This window comes from Ambystoma mexicanum, chromosome 2q, assembly GCF_040938575.1.
Source record: "Ambystoma mexicanum isolate Mex_15411 chromosome 2q, UKY_AmexF1_1, whole genome shotgun sequence".
Classification (NCBI taxonomy): domain Eukaryota; kingdom Metazoa; phylum Chordata; class Amphibia; order Caudata; family Ambystomatidae; genus Ambystoma; species Ambystoma mexicanum.
Genome location: NC_090924.1, coordinates 1,067,204,585 through 1,067,228,517, shown reverse-complemented (window position 1 = coordinate 1,067,228,517; position 23,933 = coordinate 1,067,204,585). Strand labels below are relative to the sequence as shown.

The 23,933-nt window shown below is 40.8% G+C and overlaps 1 protein-coding gene across 1 annotated transcript in view; it reads right to left on the bottom strand.

Annotated features, from left to right (window-relative positions):
* Positions 1-23,933, bottom strand: part of LOC138569944 (metalloreductase STEAP4-like) — a 346,842-nt gene that overhangs the window by 69,202 nt on the left and 253,707 nt on the right. Inside the window, exons 3-5 of the mRNA XM_069648410.1 lie at positions 20,764-21,221; positions 11,280-11,807; positions 4,334-4,498 (exon numbers count right to left, since the gene is read on the bottom strand). Of these exons, the coding sequence (XP_069504511.1) occupies positions 4,334-4,498; positions 11,280-11,807; positions 20,764-21,219 (1,149 nt within the window). The 5' untranslated portion in view covers positions 21,220-21,221. The remainder of the gene's footprint in view (positions 1-4,333; positions 4,499-11,279; positions 11,808-20,763; positions 21,222-23,933) is intronic.

Below are 23,933 nucleotides of genomic sequence, written 5' to 3'. Positions count from 1 at the left end.
TTCGTTTTGCACAAACCATCCTGCCCATGTTTAGTCTTGGTAATCTAGTGCGTCTGAAGTGTGGCTGATGCTCATGAAGGAGGTTATGGTTTTCATTGTACTCTTTAGGTTGAAGGAAGCCATTTTCCCATGATTTTGCAGGGTGTTTGCTATGTGATATTACTGTGGAATTTGAGTTTTGTTGTAGGCTTTTAATCAAAGGGTACTGTATTCTGACTCAAGAGGATAGCTCTGTCCTTCCCCAAAATAGTTCATTTAGCTTTCTCTTCGCCTTTCTGCACTTCAGATTGGAAAATGAGTTGTCACAAACAATGTCCTTAGTGGTCCCTTGTACAGACTATGGCCAATAAAATTCACTAACAATTTCCTCCAATCTATTTAGAATTGTTTCAGGAGCTCGTTTCACAGATAGAGGATTGAATCATATTTCTTCAAAATTCCATTAGAGGAGAAAGTATCCATCAATTTGCTATTAATTTTCTGAGACTTTGGTATAACTCTTCCTCTTCCTCTCCCTACAGTCAGTTCCTCCATCCTCTTAACTCTGAAGGAAAGATACTTTTGTTTTTCTGTACACACATTTAAAACGAGATATATTTCCGAGGAGTCTTACCATCGTTAAATTATCAACAGTATTGCTTGGGCTAAGAACTAACCCAACCTATGATATGTATTTCACCGGTTAACAAAGACGCATACAAATTGGCTAAATAGTCCTGTTATCTTTACCAATGCATAGTCATGCATGTACATAATTAGGAATTATGAACAGTACTAATGAACATCTTTGTATACACAATGTTGTGTGTTTGAATGCTCTGTAGAACATGTTTCGATTCAGGAGTGGTGCCAATAAGAACATCTTGCAAAGGCTGTGGTGGTTCCAGGTGCATGATGGTTTAGAGTTTGCCTTTGGAGCAACATATGGTTTGTGGCTCCTTATCCCACTTCTTGTCCCTACAGTGGTTACATGGTTTAGACCTATAGCCAATTGGAACTATATTTGCTGATGCATATTTATGGTCAAAGTCATATTGAAAAGTGTCTCAATGCCACTTTCTTGTAGAATATGGCTGAGGTCTAACATTAGCTTGTCTGGCACTTCTACTTTGGAGTCTTGTTTGTAGTTCATCTGGTGTCTATTGATATCCCTTTGAAGCATACCTAGCCCCATCATCGTGTTGTCTGGTTTGCCGTTGTTCTGTGGTCTCATGCTCTCTTGTTGCTGTCTGTCTGGCTGCATCAGCCTGATGCCTGATTGCGTTTATTCTGGGGTCACTTGCTATTTCAGAGCTGCTTGTCTGCTTCTGTGTGCTTGAGATTTTTGATGGCATTGTTCTTCTGTCTCTGCTGCCTTGGCCACCTCTTTACACCAAGAATCAGATGACTTTCCAAAAGGAAATCATATCTTGGGTGGCATGATGATTGAATTATATTTTTTTATTACTGGGATGTGTCCTTTGTGAGTGTCATTAAGACCGATTGCTCAGCATCAGTTTTACTTTTAGGCACCAGCGGCGCCACTTCACCAAATTTGGACCACACCATTAGAAATAGGCATTGGTTCTGATCTTATCGACTTGGGACACCACTTCAGAAATTCTGAACCACTCTGTTAGATTAGTCGTAAAAACATTACCCCTGTTAGAGCCCTTTTCTGCCCTCTAGATAGTTCCCCCTTAATTTCAGTAGCAGACAGACAGACCGACACACTTTCAAAAATACAAATTTGATTACAGAAGATCTACTGTTACTCCAGATCTAAATGTTACAGTAGGTGAACATTTTTATTTTAACCTATTATTAAACACCCTTAGCTAATTTCGCATGGCAACATCTGCTAATATGTTATCCTGCAGAGACCTGTCCGACACTGAACATAGTGTTTGCATCTTAGAATGATTGCAGCTGGGAGATGAGCACTAACTTAAGAGGTGTGTTTAGAAATGGAAGATTCCAAATTGCATGGCTGATTGAATGTTTTCTTTAAAATTTGTTGAGAAAAGATATTTTAAAGAAGAAGGGAATAAGCCATGACTTAGAACGTTGAGCATCTTGTAAAGAAGAATAATGCAACGTGTGGAGGTGACATGTTTAACAAAAGTGTGGTGGGTGATACGGTGTCAAGGGAGGAGAATCAGACCTTTCCTGGATACAAATATTTAAAAAAAGATTTGTGGGTGGGAGTGAAGGTGGGAGAATCATAAGGAGAAGGACAAGAAATGAAGGAAACTGACAGATCCGGAATGTAATTGAAGAAATATCTTAAAGAATTGTAATGAGCTTACCACATTTTGTGCCTCTAAAATAAAGGAGAGTGCATATATTTTTGTATCCAAAATTGGTTGTTGTCTCTATTCTACCAAACCCCCTTTTCTAGAATATGTCTGTCATACTGTTTAGGTAACTTCTTTGTTCTTGAGAGTCTGAGGTTATTTGTATTGTCCTAAACAACTGGAATAACCAAACTTGCTTTTAAGGATGGCACTGTGCATGGCTGTTTTGATTTGACTTTGCTGTCGTAATACCATCTTGGCTCTTCTCAACTCACATCATGCCTTCTACCTCTGTGCCCTTTTGTCTAATGCCAGCCTTCTGTTGTTCAGGGATGTTTGCACCAGGAATCCTTCTCTGGTGCCATCTGTTTGTGTCCTGATCTTTCCTAAAAAGCAGCCTGCATTTCCGGCGGCTTAGCTATTAATGTTGATATACCTTTTCATGATCATTTTCTGGGGTCCATGTATGCATTTGGTTATCCTGTACCATATGTAGTCAAAGTGATTGAGTGTGCGCAGCCTTTTTGAAGTCCCTGCTTTGTACATGTTTACCTTGTGTGGAGTCTCCTGTTCTACAAGCAGCTATATTGTCTATATTGTTGTTCTTTGCTTAAGTACAATTTCTGTCAATTTTCATTTGTTGGTTATGTGCACCTTGCAGCGTATGTCATGCTACTATTGGCAGTGGTTGCAAACGATGTGGCAAATTATGTGGCCAACTAGTCTTACTTAGCTTCGGTAGAATGGAGTTTCTGCTCAATTGTATGAGTTTTGTCCATTGTGTCACTGTCAAGATGTTTTCAAAAATCATAACAACTTATTTTAAATGTTGCACAGATCCATTGATATTATTTAATTTCCTTTGCAGAATTATCAGCAACATTTAATTATGGACCACAGTCACGTGATTGTTTGAACGCTGACACCATAAAAAAAGACACTTTATGGGTCCTTTTAAAATGGGATACAAGATGAAAAGAAAGTGCAAAAGCAAGGCGTAATGATTTTACCCCTTCATCTTGCACTCAGCATCATTTCCACCCCCTTCCCTAAGACGCGGGAGCGTGCATTTTCATCCCTTTCTCTAAGGTCTGTAGAAGAGCTTGGATCTCCTCCGTCTTGTGCATAAGATTTTCTCCTCCGTCTTGGACCGGCACCACATGTTACGCCTGCATAAGATTTTCTCCTCCGTCTTGGACCACCACCACATGTTACGCCTGAATAAGATTTTCTCCTCCGTCTTGGACCAGCACCACATGTTACGCCTGCATAAGATTTTATCCTCCGTCTTGGACCAGCACCACATGTTACGCCTGCATAAGATTTTCTCCTCCGTCTTGGACCACCACCACATGTTACGCCTGCATAAGATTTTCTCCTCCGTCTTGGACCACCACCACATGTTACGCCTGCATAAGATTTTCTCCTCCGTCTTGGACCAGCACCACATGTTACGCCTGCATAAGATTTTCATGTAGGTGTAAAACACATGATTTCCTATGGCATTCGATTTGGCACCTGCTGTCGAGCTGTCAGATGTCAAAGGAATCTATTAGTAAACTCGTCATGGGAAGTATCATTTGCCGGGGGTGTTTTTTTTTTCCAAGACATAGAACAAAAGTAAAAAAAAAAAAGTAAAGGAAATGTATCCTAGTTTTACTGTTTGCTTTTTCAGCCAACCTTGCAAAAGTTGGACATTGTAAACATGGACCCAACAGAACATGCATGTTAACTTTGGTGGCCTTCTGTATGCATGTTGCATTTAATTTAAACAGACCCGCTTTAAACTTTACAAAAGGCAGTGATCTCTTAGCTGTGGGTAAATATATCGATGCCACTCAGCAAAACAAAATCTGCATTATCTCCATATTACAGCAGTATTTTATTTCTATTGCATGTGTCACAGAATATCAAGGACATCACCATTACTGTGGCAGCAGGTCTACTGTACCACCAAAGCATGTACACACAATGTGCATGAAAATCTCATTCATGAAATCCTCGGGTTAAAATTAAACACATATCATAATTCTATAAAACGCATGTTTTACGCTTACCTGTACGAATCGAAACTCCCTCCAATTGACAATATTGCTGACAGATGGTAACGACGTTATCCCCAGAAGAACATAGAAAAAAAATCCAAGGATGCCAGGTGCAAGATAGCCATCTGAACGCCAGGCGTAGCTCGTATCAAAAGGCGCCGTTGAATTGTTTTTGATCTGAATGAAGATAAACAATTAATGTATTTATTTCGAATTGTGTAATGTGCTACATGCATACAGTGTCCCTTCAGAAAACCAGGAGAAATGGAGTTGGGATGGATCTAATGCAAATAAGGTGTATCAGAGAGTGCAGTATAAAAGAACAGACATAGATATTTGCAACAAATCATTAAAATACATGCTGCAACCCATTATTAGGCAATTTCCAATATTGCATTATAACAGAGCGCAACAATAGCTGAATGACTTTGGCTGTGGGAGACCAAATGAACAGTAGCATTCTCATTGACTTCCTGAATTGACGAGATTTGAGTCTGAAAGCTTGGTCTATTTATGGGCCCATAATGGAGAGCATCTAAGCTCCAAATTGTTTGTTCTGGGTACTGAGTTGAGTACGCGCGTTTGTCGAAGAAGAGCAGAGGGATCAGGGTGGGATGTCCAAGCTGAGCAGTGTAGTTCAGAGTTCTAATTATTGTTGACAGGGATCCCATGCTAAAGCAGACATGTGATTTCATTTTGGAGCCATGTTCCACCTCTCTGGGACCCGCCATCACTCTTTAGTGTCGCGGAAGCCAGATGACCTGAAATGTGTCCCTGCTTTGTATATTTTACAGTGGATTATACTGCGAAAATCAATGGCCATACTTAATGCATTTAAATATTTTTTGCTCACTCTAAATCAATCATAAAGGGTATTTTTCAATAAGTCATTCATGTTGATCTTTGCTGAAATGTGCAAACCTGGTTGGGATAACGAACCGCAGTAGACCAATCAAGAATCAAAAGAGGCCATTTGAGTCAGTGCATTGGTCTGCAGGTTTAAACTATCTCTAATATGATTTTGCCAATTTTTGACTACTTCTTTGGGTTTAAAAAAATAACCGGTATGGTTTTTCAGAAAATCCAGCAAAACGAGTGAATGCAAACACATGCCAGTTTCTTGCACAGATTAAGCTTACATTCATCAGAGATGTCGGGTACCGGTGGGCCAAATATTTCCAATTTGACTTTGTGTTGGAAAAGTACATTTTTTGGCCACCCCCTTGTAACTTTAGACCACAGGGCAGAAATGCAGGAAACATTTATGAAAAAGTCAGAGTTAAATGTACATTATTTTTGGAAGGTTGGAACAGTTTCTCTGAATGATGCCATAGTTATTAGCATCTGAAAAAGTGTTCTTCCCCTGAGGAGTCAAATCTACAGAGACATTATCATTGCTAATTGAGTCACCCCTACAAAAACAATCTGTACTCCATTCGGGGCTCATTACGAGGAGAGTGGTAAGGGGATAATGGAGCCGTAAACCCCTTACCGCCCCATTATGAGGTCCGCTCGCGGGACCCGCTCAGGACACCCGTTTTTACCAGACGTCCTTAGCGGGTCCCGCGAGCGGCCCTGCATGCTAACAACGGGCCTGTCATTAACAGGTCCGTTGTTAGCATGCTCCCCATTCCCATTGGGCCTTATGGGGACTCAAATGGGAATGGGGATGGACCGGGTCCGGGTTCCTTGAATGGGGAAATAGCAGGCCCTCCAAGGTCGGAATGGCCCGGTATTTCCCCATTCAGGGAAACCGGACCCGGGTTTGGGGGTAGCCATGCCCTTAGTAAGGGCATGGCTACCTCCAAACTCGTAATGAGGCCCAGAGTCTGGTTATATTTGCATTGTTGCTCAGCTTATAGGCAAGCATGCACTTCCTGTGGATAGTTGGAGAGACATGTACTGAATCTTTTCCACACTCACTTGCACAATAAACCTACCAACTTTCAACAGTGGAACTTTTATTTTTTGTGGATGTCTAGTCACGAGCTGGCTTTTTTCATGACATTGCTACATTTTTTTTTTTTGTATTTTTTTTTTTTGTATTTGGTTCATTTACAAAAATATAATATGTTTGCAGAACCTTTACAACACATCATACGAAGAGAGAGACATCAACAATCTTTAAAAATTTCTACATAAGACATTAAGATTACAAATTATTAAGACGTACATGACATTACTACTTAAACTGTAACAGCTCCTATTCAATGTGTTTGCAGAAGCTTACCAATTCATATATCAAAGGTTTATACATGGCCTGCATCATGCGTGCCCACAATAATTGCAAACAGTCTTCAAAGTCCACATTTACAAACTTATAGAGTCGCTTGGTCCTCACCGTTTTGAAGTGTGGACATTCTAGAATAAGATGTTTCATTTATTCAATTGATTCATTACAAGAAGGAAATCTGCAATTCATTGTGTTTGAGCCTGCATAACTGGACCAATTAGCTGTCCTTTCTCTTGTATGAAATAGATTCAATCTGAACCATATATAAGCTTGTCTCGTGTGATTGCATGGAAATGTAACAACATGGTTGTATCTAGGAAATCGTGGTTTAAGATATGTGCCATATTCTTTGTATATTTTATATGCTTGTATGTTTTCAATCGTGCATCTCCAGTCCTTTTCAAACAACTTTTTTTTGCGAAGGCTACATTTTCATTTGCCACACAATCAGCGAACTGGAATGCTGGGAACATTCGACCATTATAATCCTATTCTCCATAAGCGATGAACACTGCTCCCCTTTGTACACAATTCTTAAAACTGGCTCTTTCTCACTGTCAGTATCTGCTCTTACTCCATACATGATTAAAGTCCAATTTCCCATAGTTACTTGCTACTTTCACTTTTCTTCTGGTAGGATGGGAGGAAGCAAAGCTTGTAAACCCACTGTAAAGGATTGCAGATAGCATACTCTTACCATATCACAAATACATGTGTTTCTTTCTATTACTTTTTCTCTTTTGTCATAATACATGTCATATTTCCCTTGGCACTCTGCTGCACATTCTCCCACAGTTTCTTCCATTTATGTTTCTCTAGTTCTCACTCCATTCAATTAGGGGGTGCATATGCTGTCGGTCCAGTATCCACTTGTGCAGTTTACCTATGCAGTATACTGCTTGTAAAGTTGGCATACCCATTCTCCAATTAAAACTACGTTTTCATAGACGACTGTATATTTTCTTTCAATATCCTATTTACTCTTTCTACTAATCTATTGCTGCTTGGATTGTACAGAATGTTAGTTTTAGCTTTACTACCAGATTTATCCAAATGCCTCCTCATCACTAGTATTGTACATTTAACTCCTTTGTGAGAGGTTTCCCTTGCTACTGATTTACTATTTTACTCTTTGTGTGATTAATTCTGCCACAGATTCCTTCAAACCATTCCATTTTATAATGTAGCCTACCAAATAAAAACCAAATCAGCATTTCTTCACAGCACTTCTATTTGCCCCTTGACAATTCTCTCGTAATTTCCCTGGCACTGCAACTGGTTTCTATTCTTGTAACCATATGCAAGTTGAATTATCACCATAGGCACACGCTTCACATTTCTCTACTGGTTCTTCCATATCCGAATCTATATTTATTTTATTTGTCTAACTTCTTGCAGTGTGGCCATCATTCCCTCTCATTGATGTGGGCAGTACAAAGCCCTTCCACCTGACTACATCAAATTGACATTTATGTAATTTATCCTTTACTTTAAAAATACTTCATTACATTCTGTTTTTCCTGGTCAAGCTTTTATCATGTGTTTCCTTAAATTGCTCAGATTTCTTTCCTCTGGCAACTCTTTCATTCTTTCTTACTCATTCATCACTGAAGATCCATTGTCCGGTGTCTTTGCCACAAGAGAGGTCTAACAGCAACATCATTGTGTTTCCACCTCCAAAGAAACGCAGCTAGGCTGGTCACCAGGGAGTAGCTCGTACTTAGGCAGCCATCTCCAGAACTGCACTTTGATCGTAGTCTTCCAAGCATGGGTGGCCAAAGCCAGCATGTGGAGTCAGTATTTGAAATCTACACAGTGACTGAGTTGGTTGTATCTTCCTCCAGTTCAGTTCAGTATGTGTTTATCTGTTTCTAGGTATTTTCGAAATCCGAAAGTCATAGTTTGTTAGAGTATATAACAACATGGGAAGAATCACCATTTTGATAATACTTTGTTCCTCAGGAGGCTGAGGCTCGTTGAGGACCATCTGTCTAGATCTTACATCATTCTGGCTATCAGGGGGTCCAATTCATATAGTATTGATAGATGAACGCTAAACCACCTTCTCACCCGTTTGCAGTGATTTAATGCATCATGCATGTAATAACTTCAAGCATTTTATGTTTATTGTAAGTAAAAGACCCCTTTGCCTGGACACTCCTGCTTTGCTAACATTAACTGCCTTTTCTCATGTCATGTTTCTATTCTCATTGAAGCTCATACATTATAGTTATCCCTACATTCCTAAACACGCCAGTTGATTTCCATCACCACATATCCAGCAATCCACCTTGAATTTAGGAATCCCCTCAGTTAGGGGGTACATGTAAATATCAAACAGAAAGGGTTGAGTCCGTAGGCAGCAAGTTTGGGACTGCTGCGTTGCACAGGTGAAATTGACATTTTGGTCCTGATTCACAGAGCGTTTTCAAATGGGGTTTTGCCATTAAAAATGGTTCTGTGAATTTGGTCCTTTGTCTTGTTGGCTCTAAAGTGACAAAAGAAAGCATTTAGTTCGAGAAGTGACTGGCCATTTACTCCCATGCCAGTTCCCTGATTTTCCAGCAGCAATTGCTGCTGTTCTCTCGATGTGAAACCCATTGTTTAGATATGGTAACACCCCATTCAGTGGGTTTGATTATGAAAGGGCTATGTGCCTGTAATTGGTCAATCTGATGGAGTCAAAGCGAGCTTGATTTAAGGTTTGATCAGTGCAGGTTTTGAATAATGGCAGCCTTCAAAAAAGTAATCATTGTCACTTAAGCAATACATGAGTAAGTAATTGATGTGCCTCTTATTATTAATGCATGCTAGGAATCGGTTCAAGGGGTATCCCTTTTACCTGTAGAAGATTCTGGATTGGTTCACTTTCCATTGCAAACTGATGCATTGGTACTGAATGTATTATGGGGAAGGGGTGGAGTGGGTTTTTCAGAGGACTTCCTGCTGGTGATGGAAGTTGGATCAAATCTAAATCTGCTTTAAACTGCAATTATTTATCCAATTTACTTATATTTCAAATGGACATATAATGCTGATGATGATAATGATGTGTTATTTATATAGCGCCTTAATCCAAAGCGCTTTACAGAGAACATATTTACATACAATGTTAGTAAACTGTATCATTGAAAACAAAATGGAGTGAGCCGGTTTTGGAGGGGTTATCCGGGGTATTATTTCACTATTCATACAAAACACATATCCCCTCTCCTGATTAGGACCAAAGGGAACAAACCACAGCAATCAATGTTGCATCAGTCTACTAATTGAACCAAAAATATATTTTTCAATATTAGTTCATATTAAAGCCAATCTATATAAATATTCCATGAAGACAATATTCATATTGAAATGGAAACAAAAGAAGAAATGAATAGAAAATGCATATCAGCCACAAAAAGATGTGCCACCACTTGACCTATAATTATTAACATACATTTATAAAAAATACAATCATTGGAACAATAAAAACATGACTCCATTGTGAGAAATGAGCAACCTATATATCAACAGATTGAATGTACTACATCAATGACATATGTCAATACAATGAGTACAAAATAACCATCACCTCACCAAAATAAGTGACAGCCTTCTTTATGCACAAAATATCCAAGGTTCCATCACCCACTACTCACTACAAGAGCTGTGTGCAACACCTCCCCCTCTTGTGATCTTGCTGCAAAAACGAAGTTTCAAATAGTATAGAATTTGCAACAAATCACTCAGTGCTGTGTGAGTTGATTCAGCTTCCAGTGCTCGACTCCTTTGTCCACTCATATTTCTTATTAGCCTCCTCTATTTCACAGATTCAATGCATAGGGGTGCTAAGGGTATCCATTATGGCTTGTGAGCAAATGTGTCATCATCTATTGGAATGTTGCCCTGCATAATCGTTCTTGTAAGGCAATTGTAAGGTCGTTGGACAACCACTCTAATATTGCTCAATGCATATAAAGTATTTGATTGAGTGGAGCAGTCCTATTTGAAACAAATGCTCGCCTTTTTTTTGGATTTGACATCAATATTATTAAACTGATTTGAAAAACTACAAATCTCTAAAACAAATGTATGTGTGAATGTTTATCTTTGTAACCCTGGTAACATCTGGAACTTTGATTTACAGGGCACCCCAATGGCACCATTTGTATGCACCCTCACTGCTCTGACTTTCACCCAAAGGATAGGTGCTCCAACTGTTTGAAAAAAATATCCTAATTTGTTTCATTTAGAACTTTAACTCAAAAATAATTGTACGTTTATAGAGTGTTTTTTAAAAGTATGGATGTATTAACTTTAGAGTTCAACAAGTTATTTTCAAATCTAACGGCAAACACCCATTAGGTAAATATCTCTCACTTTGCCATGAAGGTGCAAAAAAGAGTTTAAGATCTAGTAAATCATGAAAACTGGAGTTGTGCCCCAAAAAATGAAAATTACCAAAATGTTCTTCTTTCTTCTGGCAGAGAGCAGGAATTTCCTAAAATGTTCCACAATTGGAATTCAGGAAAAACTGATTTTGTGTTATCACTTTTGGTGAGGACTGCTGATAGCTCCACTAAGGTAATCTCTTTCCTTGTTCATTATTACCATTGGAAAATCGCCCATATTGTGAAAATATGATAAACCTCACCCTAGTCTTCCTTTAGCAACACTTCATTCACAACTATATACATCTGTAGGATTTGTGATGTCAAATTAGGGGATAAATTACATATTTACCTGAGTGATGACGTAATTGTTCATCCACCATCTTACGTAATATCGAATAGGTATAACAAGAGTGTATATAACATGTAGAAAGGCATATGCCAAAGCAACAAGTCCAAGTTGTTTTCTGCATAGCATCCATTTATCAAGCCAGTCTGGAAAACGACTATATTTTGATCCTTTGTACAACTGGATAAATGCAGCAATTACTCCAGCAAGGTACACTAAGGCAAGAAGGATGAGTGACACAATAGGGAAGACCCTGTTTGGGATTGAAATCATAATTGAGTATGTTGCATCTTCTCCGGCATTCACATAGTTGTAGATCACCTCAATTATTACGCAGTATAAGAAAATTAATACAGCCAGTGCTGTAGAAATGTACATTGGAATTCTCCACATGGGAAACAGTTGTAGTGGGTAATTTTCCACTTCATTTGCTACCATGAGGGATCCCTGGTCAAGTGGAGTTAATCCGAGAGTCCGGGCAATTTCCATTACCATTTGCTTAGATTTGATGTCTTGTCCACAAACAAAGACCTGAAAGCACAAACATAAAAAGAATGTATTATTTTATAATATCAAAAATGCCACAACTATTTTTCTCTTTTTCAAACTATAAATATTGTATTTGTATTTAATTTAAATTATATAGCTCTTATCACCAAAGTTCTTTACAAGATAAAAACGGTACCATTATATACGTACAAGATGAAGATTTACCAGTAGGGTTAAGTAGCAACAAGGGATAGCAAATCATGCTCTAAGCGGGACCAAAAATATGAGATAGAAGAAAGGGATCTAATTTATAGAGGTAGCGTATTCCAGTGTCTTGGTGCAAGAAGTGAAAAAGAGTGGAAGTGTGATGAGGCACAAGGAGGTTGAGGAAAGGAGAGAAGGAACTGGGATTGAGATCTCAAAATGCGACATCAAGAATTTTTGCTAATGTATATAAAGAGAGCATAGAAGGAGGACAGGGTATTGAATCAGGTGGACTTGGAGGAAGAATAGAGGAGTAAGGAAAGCAGTGAAACTCTGTTTTCATCTGAGTAAGATGAAGGCAGTTAACTCATATCCATGATTGGATGGAAAGTAGACAACTGGAAAGAGAAATGAGAAGATATTCAGAGGAAAAAGAGAAGAAGATGTGTGTATTTCTGCATAGTAATGATGTTAAAGACCAAATTAGTTGATTGTAGAAGTAAGTGGAATAGTGACTAGTGTACAGGGAAAAGAGGAAGGGGCCAAGCACTGAACCTTGGGGGAATCTGAATTGAAGAGGAAAGGACGAAGTAGTATTTTCCCAAGAGACTGAGTAGATGTGGTTGGAAAGATAAGAACGAAACCAAACAAGAACAGATTTACAGAAATGAAGATGAGCGAGAGTAACTAGAAGGTCAGAGTGGTCTACAGTATCAAATGCTGCAGACATGTCAAGTAAGACTAGGAGGGAGGATATCTTTGAATAGCGAGCAGATAGCGAAGAATTGGTACCATCGAGTAGAGCTGCTTCTGTCAAGTGATATGGCAGAACGCCAAATTTAAAGGTAGGTAAGAAGGAAGAGGATTTAAGATGGGCAGAGATTTACATAAATAACATGTTCAAGAAGCTTAGATATAAATGGGAGTAAAGAAATAGAACATAAGTTAGAATTGAGAGAAGGATCAAGAGTGAGTTTCTTCAGAATGGGAAGAATAGATGCATGTTTGAAATCAGCATGAAAAGTTGCAGAAGATAAGGAAATATTGCATACAAATGTCAGATGAAGGAGTAGCAAAGGATAGATTTTTGGTATTAATGCAGAGGTTACAGGGTCAGAATGAGTAGCAGTGGGGTGAGCTTGAGCAAGATAGCTGGCAATCTCAGTCTCTGAAATCAAGGATAGTAAGGACATTATGGAAGATGGAGAAAGAAAATACGAAGCCGAAGATACTGTAGATGGGTTAGGAGAAAAGGATGTAAAAAGAAGAGTGACTTTAGAAGTAAAGTAATTAGCAAGATCAGAGGTTGAAAGAAAAGAGGAAAAGAAGGACTAGGGTGAGGAGGGGAGAGTTTGTGGCTAAGAACTTGAAAATACAACTAGGATAGGGAGAGAGAGTAAGCAGGAGGTCTGCATAGTACTGTCATTTGGCAGCTAGTACAGAACAATCATAGGAATCATGAAGAGAAGATATTGTACAAGAGATTTTATCAGTGGGAGGAGCAGATGGAAGAAGCTAAACTGGGCTGAGGAGGTTTGTGAGAGGGAGAGAAATGAGTGAGTTGATGGAGAAGGTCGAGAGTAGTACAGAGAGAGAAAAAGAGCATAGAAGCAGCAGAGTCAGCAGAGAGCAGAAATGTTATCCAGAGATGGAATAAATTGAGAAAGTGTAGATAAATAGCAAGAAGAGTCAAAGGAGTGAAGTTTATGCCTAGAGAAGGTAAGTGAAGAGGGAGAAGGGGTTTAGGGGAGGCAAGATGGAAGGAAGACAAAAGAAGAGAGTGATAGGAAAAACATATTGGGATAGTCTGAACTGTGGAAGAAAAAGGTATAGTGGAGAAGATTAAATCAAGTGAGGAACCGGAGCCATGTGAGGGTGGAGAATGACTTTGCAGGAGGTAATATAAATACAATCAAGGGATACAAGGAACTGAAGCATATGTATTGTGGTGTAATAAACAATTGCTTCACCGCGAGAAGGCAAATTAGTGAAGAAATTGTGCAGTGAACATATATGAGTCCCTGGGAAACTAGGGTTCATCTGTGGATATTCATGATTTATTTGGGACTTCAAAACCGAACCACAATCTGATTGCAGGATTCTAAATCATGACATACATTCAAACCGACTTGAACTGTAAAAGGAAAACTACTATTTATAGTTTTTTTTTGTAGTAGTAGCATGAACCTACCCATACTACATTGGTCCACATTTTATTACTGTCAGGGGAGGTCTGTGCTGGCACTATTATCTATCACACGTATAGCAAGTCAATTGAGGAACATACTATTTGGAACAAGATCACTAAAAATGATGTTCTTTCTACTTCTAACATGGGCCAGGTTGGGTAACCAAACTGTACTGAACAAACCCTTTGGAATGATTAACCAGAAATGTCATTGGTTTGGTCAAATTCAAATCACCTTAAGACAGCTGACAATTTCCGTATGTATTTGAACCAATGAAGCAATCCCCTACATTTCTAAAGTAATGCATCTTAATGCCTCAACATTAATACAATAATGGACTTTCCTAGATGTAACAGCAGCTTTAATGCTACCTCATTTTCAATACTCCATCAAGCCTATTTCCACATGTACAGGTAGGGAGGGTGTACTCCTGGGTGAACCCAACATTCTCATAAAAAATGAATTTTCCGTAGTTAGCAATTTTTTCACAGCTTGATGAACCCATAATTCAGCTCCATATAAGTTATCTTGCCTAGCTTGTCACTTATAATGCTTATAGTTAGGTTTACCGTTCCATTCCCATGTCTCTTTGGAAAATGTGTGATTACAATAGAATAACGCTCAGGAAAGTGCATAGAAATCCAGCTTGATGATGTTGAGCACCCCAAACAAATAAATCGGTTACTGTGAATAGGCACTGTCCCTGGGGTCCCCTGTTGGGACCATAGTGACATTTAGGACCCCATTTCATGCCGTTTTGTTGTAGGACACCTTCTTGAACATTGACACTGTGACAATTGAGTGCCTGAACACGCCTGCTGATATACTGAGCTTGCTGTTCTGCAACAGGTTAGAATGTTTGTGTTTCATTAAATGGATGGGTTTTGCTTGTGTTTTTAGTTATGTGCATTCTTATTGTTTAATTAAAAGCCTACACGTATATATAGCCATGATTGGACATTATTTAATTTGGAGTCTTTGTTCAATTGCTGTTTGGGTTGCTACCCACCCCTCCTTAACAGTATAGTCAGCCCTTGGCCCACATTACCAAAAGAAGCAGAGAAAGTATACCTGCCAGGCTCTTTCTGTTTCACCTTTATGATTGCAATAACTACTGGTTTTGTAGCAGGGTGCGGCTGAGTATGTAACTTAGGCACTAGCCATCCATATACTCCCGCAGAGCACCAGTCATTTTGTCACTCATGTGTTTCTGTTTTGCTTGTTTAATGGTTGTAAAAGTCAGAATGTTTGTTTTGAGGTCTCTTACAGAGGTTATAGCCTGTATTTTGGGCATGCTGATTGACGAAAAAGAGATCTCTAATCAAATGCATGTGCAAATTGCAAATATCTGTTGGTTCAGACCATATACATGATTATAAATAGGATGTGAACTTTATGAACAGTTACCTAAGACATAATGCAGAGGCCCAATATTGTGCCATTTATAACACTTTTTGAGAGTGTAACCCTATTAATTTCTTTTTTTTTAACCTTTGTTTTTCATTTTTTCATATTGCATCAAAAGTACAACAAACAAACACGTTACACAGTGTACCCTCTCCATAAACAATAACAGTGTGCACATATGCCTTGCCTGCCTCCCCTGTACCACCAAATCTCCATTTCACTTCTCACACCCATCATCATGTCCCAGCCCCATCATATAACTCGCATCTGCAAACCATTCCAACATGGAGCAATGCAAACCCACTCCAACCCCCTTTTAACCTCCATTATCTGTCTTTTAATGTTCTGCCCTTTGGTACATGGTTGCCACATAGGTCGTTACAAGAGCCCAAATGTTCTTTGGTCTGCTTCTAGGGGCTAACGATGCTGCATATAGTGATTCTTTTGCTTCAAATTCCACCATGTACCTCAAACAACACCTAAAAGTGGGCACTGGGCCTTTGCCCCGTGCTCTGGATATCAAGGATCGAGCCACCACAGATGCCATACTCAACAACCTTTTTGTGCAGTGGTTCTCCTCCTCAAAGATTGCTATTAACCAAGCCAGAGGCACGTCCATAATTTGATCATATAACATTGTACCCATGGCTTCAATCAACCAATCCCAAAGTATTTTTTCTGACCCACAATGCCATACCATATAGATGAAGTCTGCAGGGCTATGGTGGCACCTGACACATTCAGCTGACCTTCTGGGATAATACCTATGTAGCTGCAGTGGGGTGTAAGACATTTAATGTAGGAACTTAAAATGGGTCGGCCTGTGCCTGTTATTTATCAATATCCATATACTTAGCACACACGCCACTTTCCACTGAATATCCGCGTTCGCAACTCCCATGTCCCTATCCCACTTCACCCTGTCTGTGTCATTCTTATCAATCTTGATTGTTTTTATCATCCTATATATTGAGGATGCCAGTTTTGTAACCCTGGGCGGTTCACCTACCCATTGCACTATAGTGGACAGCGTGGGTCTCCTGGTAGACACAGCCAAACTGTTCCCATTGTGGTCTTCAATCTATAGCGGAAGAGCAAAGTAATTGTGTTGCATTCACCCTTCTCCCTCACCTGCTCCCAATTGAGAAGCCTGCCCTCCTCGAATGAATCCCCTAGAGTGTGAATTTCCAGTCTCTCAAAGTGAATCCGAAATAGCTTCTCATGCATCACCTTTAACCCACGGACTCCATATATAGAGAACTTCGGGGTGTATAGGTATTCCTCTCCTATAACTCTCGCTACCTTGTCCCAGGCTTAACATGTGTTGTCTACTGGCTGTATTTCTTTGCTAGACTTCCTCTGTTTTCCCTATATCACTGATTTCAACTCATCGGAATAGGACATTACACTCTCAAGCCCACATGTGGCAATCCTGATATTCCTGATATTGGGGATAATCACCGTAGAGTATATTGCATTTGGGCCACCAAATAGTATAAGTACAGGCTGGGTAGCCCAATCCCCCCTCTCGTATGTCTTAGTTAGAATATCACATGCGATTCTTGCCTGCTTGCCTGTCCGAGCCAATTTAATCATCAGCCGCCTAACCCTCATACAAAATGCATGCCACATCCCTGCGCTGCAGGCAATCTCCCTTCCTGATTCATATGAATTTCATTTAACATCAAGATCTCACCAGGTATGTTTTAGCCACGCTCATTATCTGTCTATATTTGTTACCGTTCGTGAATCCTGATATTCCAACTCATCAATGTGATCATCAATGTGATCCTATCCATCATATTCCAGTAAATCACACACCCATTACCATAATGCTATTCCTGTGAGACACAACTCTGCCCACACCATAAAGCAAGACTAACCCCTTTCAACTACTCCCTCTCCCACCCATGCCAAAAACTTCAACATACCGGCTAAATCATCCTCCCGAAAAAGAAAAAATAACCTTTCAACGCTTCAAACATGCAGTTACTGCTCTGAGGAGTTGCCTATGTGGGCCACCACTACTCCGTATGACAGAACACTCTTCGCCCATTATGATTCCCAACACTGACACTCATTTACATTACTCTGTCCTCCAGCCCTCAATTTAACTGCCATTGCAATATAATGGTCATGTTATATGTTAATCAACCATACTATTTCATAGTGTGAATCTCTGATGTGGTCTGGTAGTCCCAGGAAGGTCTTTTGCAAATTTTTCAGCCACCATTGAATCAGTAAAAAATACGGTTTTCCGCTCATGTACTACCCTCAGCTTTGCGGGATACAACATGCCCTAGCAAATGTCCTTCTTGCGCAATATGCTCTTAACTTCTTGACAAGTTTTCAGCTGTTCCTGCACCTGTAGGCTAAAATCCGGAAAAATCTTTATGAACGCTAACCTAAATTTCAGTTCTTCTTTATCTCTGGCCATCCACAGCAGTCAGTACGTCTCTTTCTCGGTAGTTGAATATGCGTGTGATGATTGATCATTCAGGTGCTCCAGGCGCTCGTCTCAGGGCTAATGATCGATGGGCTCTTTCCACCATAAAGACTGATGAGACGTCAGGGTTACCAAACACCCGAATCAGCAGTTCTCAACAAATTTTCCATTTTATCAATCAAGGACAACTCGGGCACCTCGTTTATTCGGATGTTATAGCACCTCGATCTTCCTTCTAGATCATAATTTGTCACTGCTTCTTTCCTCACTAACTGCTGTAGTTGTGCCACATCACTCTGCAGCTTCACGATCTTGTCCTCACCAATCCTCTGTTCAGCCTCTGGCATGTGTCCACACAGTTTTTCAATTTATACTGCAGCCTGTGCCTCAGATTAGGCTTGAAGGCACCGTCCCAGAATAAGTATTCCCGCTTGATCTTCTAGTACCATCGGTACTTCCTGGGGCCCTTTCCGCAATGCAAACAGACTCAGTGCTCTGCTCTCACTCTTCTCATTCCATGTTAACGATCGTCCCCATAAAGCTCATGAGGTCCACCGTTCCACGCTCCTGTAGCGCTCTTGCATCTTGCATACAGTTCACTGCAGCACCCCCGGCTTAAAATCTCCACTCTTCTTGCCGGTACTTGTCCCTGGATCTCCCGTTCGCAGAGGTGCTGCCGCCACGTCACCAATCACCCGTCACCCCTAGGTTTCCTCAAAACCATTCTCCAGGGTCACTGTACCTCGCTGTTGCTATCTCTAGCATCTCCAGTGCAAATGCCTAGTTGTACTCCTAGTATCCAAGGAGGTGGGGTTAATCCAGACTTCTTGCAGGGCATTGCACACCCAGCGCCCAGGTAAAACGGGCGTGAAGTGCCTCCGCCAACTTGTAAAATCTTCCGGCAACCCATGCATGAGCAGCAGCCTCAGCGAGGGGCCCTCCACAGGAACTGAGGCATCATGGTCATGAAACTCTTCTGTCACCTTCCAGTCCGCACACCGGTTCATCCTCGCTCCTGTCAAAGTGTCTCCACAGCCTGCCGACACATCGCTCAGAGGGAGGCCTGCCTGCACCAGGCCACACTGAAAATCCCTGCAGACAGAGCCATACTGCTCTCGGTCCCGGCATCACGGCCTCAACCATGTTGTTGTCAGTTCCAAATGCTAACGCTGTAGGCCTGTGGGGCTCCCACTGCCCCTGTGCAGTGCCCAGATCCCAGGCCAGGATCTCTCGGTACCGGGGTTGTCAGGGAAGCCAGGTCCAACCTGCTGATTCAAAGTTCAAGCCAGGACAGGATATCCTTTTCAGGATATTTATGAGTGTGCATCAGAGAGCTTTCAGGATGCGGCCATCTTGCAGTCCACACAACAGCAGCCTGAACACTATTCATCTCTGAAAGTAACCTGAAATAACATTTAATTAGGGGCTGGTATTTCAGTAAGAACTTCAGTGCAATTTTACACAGTATGTGTAGTGGTTATAAATTGCCCATATAAACAAATGCATTGTGGCTAATCAAATATGCACTATTTCCCACAGTTAAAATGACAAACAACATTGCACTTGCAGTGCTGCAAAGTATGTTATGTATGGCCCCTGATGCGTTCACCCATATGTAATCACAACTGTATACCACACCCAGGATTTCTTGCAATTTCTTCATCCCTTTGACATCTATGAATGTATAGTTCAAGGGTTAAGCAATCACCTCTGACAATGGGTCTTAATGCACTTTGCAAATTGCAAGTTCAGTTCCTACTAGTGTCCTCTAAGGCCTTCATCCTTCTGAGGCTGATAATGAAATACCAGTGGGTTAATGACCTGTCCTATTTTATGCCCCAAGGCAATGTGATTCAAAGCTGTAAGAAACTTGCATTATTACCCGGGGCACAGGCCACATCCAGTTTGCTTGGATCACAGCCTGAATCCCCTAATCCAAGCCTGCGTTCTGAGCAAGCTGAAAGCTGCTCACCCCCGACCCACCATCTCCCGGCCGCCTTACTTCACTACACCCAGTTTACCTGATTCTTCTGGTGGCAGTGCCAGCAACACCTGCATTCCCTAATCCCAGGCCGCCATGGAACGTGAAGAGGGTCCTCGGATGGAGCCCCACCTTCCGTTTCTATGGCAGACATCTTAGGTGAGTATTTCCTTGAGTGTACAGAATGCAGTGAATGCAAACCCTTTCATTCAAAAAATCCAGTACTTCTGCAGTCAAGATTAAAAACCTAGGGTGCAAATAGCGGATCAGGTGTTAATGGCACCAGGGCCCATCGTTAAAGCCTTCCCTTTGCTCGGGCCTATAACTTGGGCCCCGGGCCATTACCACTTGATCCAGCCTGCTAGCTTGGGTATAATTGCTTAATTAAATGCCACGTGAAACATATTATTGCTGTTCAGATGTTCGAATATTTAACACTGTTCCAAACTACTTTCGAAGCTATCAAGTTCTTCTTATGACATGGACAATAATTATTCATATAACACATATGATTAGTTTTGCAAAACATACCGATCAACTCAGATCATTTTTTATACCCTAACATTACACCCTTAATAACCAGCAACTAGAGCTGCTTGACCGAATCTGCAGCTGCATCTGATTAAGCAGCTGGAGTTGCTTGACTTAAAGTAAACTGTTAAACACAAAATATATGGCTCGTTTTACATTACTAATGCGCCACACGTCATCATTGAAAGGCTATGGATAAAATCATGCAAGGTCAATCCGCTGCTGTGCATTCATGCTTACCTGCCGGCTTGCATCCAACGTGCCCGATTGCAGCGCCCAGGCTGAAACAGTATTAAATGCTTTTACCACTTCAGCTCCTGGAACCAACTGAGCCGCATATTCCGCATTGGATTCTGGGTATTGGTTTAATTTGAGGTTGTTGCTTACATCAACCAGTACCTTTCCATCGAGGACATCAGTCAGCTCCTTGAGAAACGCGTAGTGTTCCCTGTGGATTGCAAGGAAGATGACCGAGGATCTTTGTGCAGCTTCTTGGTGGCTTAGCACCTCTGCTCCTTTGGGAACCAGGTTCGAATGTTCTGGATTTCGGCTGCCGTACACCACATTATAGCCACACTGCAGCATTTTACCGCCTAAGGCTCTCCCAAAATCCCCGGTTCCAAAAATGCACACCATGCCTTTCTCCCTTGATGATCTTTCGCACAGGGGGATTGCGTTTGACATGTTTGACTCCATGCCTACAAGAAAACAAAGTATCAGGTCAGAGTTCAGACATTACAAGTATAAGCCTCACAATATATGGTCATATTTTGCAACCCATCGTGGGTCCGTGCAAACTGGCTAGCAACTTAGCAGCTAGGATAGACATATACACAGGTTACCTCATTTCCTAATAATTGCGGCCATCTCCTCTGAGATCCTTTGCTTAGCACGGTTTCCTTTTATGCGGTTATCATATATTGGAAATACCCATTTTATTCTGCTGCATTCATTCTTGGCACTTATTAACCTGGTTACTGTAGGTCATTTTCACAGAAAACACTCTTTAATTCATCAGCATTATAAATAATAACTGGTACCGTGTGCAAGTTTGCTTGTTTTGAAAGAAAAAACGTGCACAATTACTACAGTGGCAGATTTTCCCTTCCTACAACGTTTTGCGCATAGATGTCACAGATCTGTAATTTGAGGTTTCCAAATGTGGTATAATGTAGTATAATGATTATGCATGCATGAATGCAGTTTGTCAAAAAAGATTGGGCTTCTGGGCACACCTTAAACTGCACTGGCTCTAGCCTTTCCTTTTCCTCAATGTTCCTAGTTACGGAGATGGGATGTGCCGCATGTTAACAACCATGGTGACTGTGCCCCAAGTCACCTAAAATAATAGGGCAGAATTGTGGTGCTGGTTATTTCAAGCATGCGCTCTTCCTCTATTATTTTTTAATTTACACCAGGGGAAAAAACATTAACGGGTAATCCCATGCCGATGCGCTTTGAGCCATAATTTGTGATGTCACCTTTAACATCCTTGGTGTTAGTCTTAGCAGTGCATGGTGGTGGTGCACGTTATGGTTTCGTAGTTTACCATGATTTGTGCATCTCTGGTTTTACTATTTTACCTTGCAACCACAATGTCCGTTTAACAAAGTATTTTGTTCTCCAATGAATTGTATAGGTTTTTAATAGTGCAACTTAACGTCCATTTAACAATGATTTTTCACTGAATTTCAATGGTTTTTGTAAGTGAAAATGTGTCATGGTGTTTCAGCACTGTATATGTTATTAATAATTCCTCTTAACTTATATGAAGAAACGACAATCAATCTCCTTAACACACATATTGTTTGCAGCACATACTGATGTTTGTCATTTTAAGCAGAGCAGGCTGGGGCACGGAGCAAGTTTTTCTCTCCTTACGCGTAATCGACACGCTGATTCCACAGCTGACGGCTGCCTTTTTTTGCGACTGACCGCGGCTGATTACAACGGACCCGCTTGGAACCACACAGCAGTTCTGTACGGGCCTGCCCTCGGAAACTTCACAACTTTGCCGTACATACCGGATGGGTTGATTTTTATACAACTTTCCAGAACTCACCAGCCCTGAAGAAGGCGGAATATTAAAACTGTTCCTTTACCTTTTTGGGACCAGCCTCCGCCGAAACGCTATTACGTGAGGGGAGTGTGGGAATTTTTTCTTTCTACCCACACATCCTTTCGCCTCCATTGGAACATATTCCCCCACTGCATTGGCAAAATCTTGAAAACAGACTAAATATCTGAATAATAATCCCAGGCCATTTCTGTTTAGATTTTATGTTTTCAGATCTGCACACTGGGAACATTAAGGATAGACTCCTTGATTTGAGCAGCACAACAAAAGGGTGTTCGTCTTGGATAGAATTTTCCCCGAGACCCTGGTAGGACAGATAGACATACCCAGGCCCTACCACTCTGCTGCCAACATCAACCGCATTTCCGGTTACATTTTTGCATGCCTCCAAATTCTTATCGCTTTTCATATTTGTTGTTTTTAGGACACTACCGGTTTTGACTTTAATGCATTTCCTTCTGTGACGAAATAACAGATCGAATTTAGGTGTGTGCCACACCGCATCAATCTGCTTTTTATGTTTGAAGACTCACGAAAAAGTTTTGTTGTTCGTTCTGTGTTTATAAGTTCTTTGTTGATTGTTTACTTGTCTAATGCTTGATTCATATTATACTATATATATTAAAAAATGTTTGTTATGTGAAAAATGTCTCACGACTGTACATTGTACTAAAAGGATTAATTTTCCTAAATAATTAAACCCAGCATTTATTGCCCACATATAGAGCCACTCAAGGGAGGTCTAGGAATTAAAGGACCCCCACTTTAGCTTTTTATCTTTGGCATAGCAACACTTTTTCCTTTTCTATGATCCATGGGGCTGCAACTACGGCATAAGACTCGACCATGACCGCTGGCCCCACCAAACAACCTGTTATTAACTGCACCTAGCTGGCATCCTGGTCCAGTGTACACTATACCCCCATAACGTGAGCAATGGCCAGTGTTCAGACTTGCAGCAATGACCAATGTCCACAATCCATGGGGCGTGGGCTTCAGACTTTCTGCAGGCCCCAATAAGCTAATCAGAGAAGACATTTGTCCTGCCCTGGCACCAAAGTTACATCACTATTTTTTGTACTTACATTTTGACACTATGGAAAAAGTTAAACACAGGAAAGATTTACAAAAACTGGTTTTCAGGTCCTTGTGGAGGCTCCTCGAGCACATTTGCTGCAAATCGATCCATCACTTTGGGCTGCAGCTGTGAGCAGATTTTCTTTCCTATTGAAGATGTTACTGCGTAGCCATTCCCTGGTGGACATGCCCACATTAACCCCATGGTTGGTCCCTGGTGGCCATGGCCAATGGCCATATTGTCCGGGGCATAGGC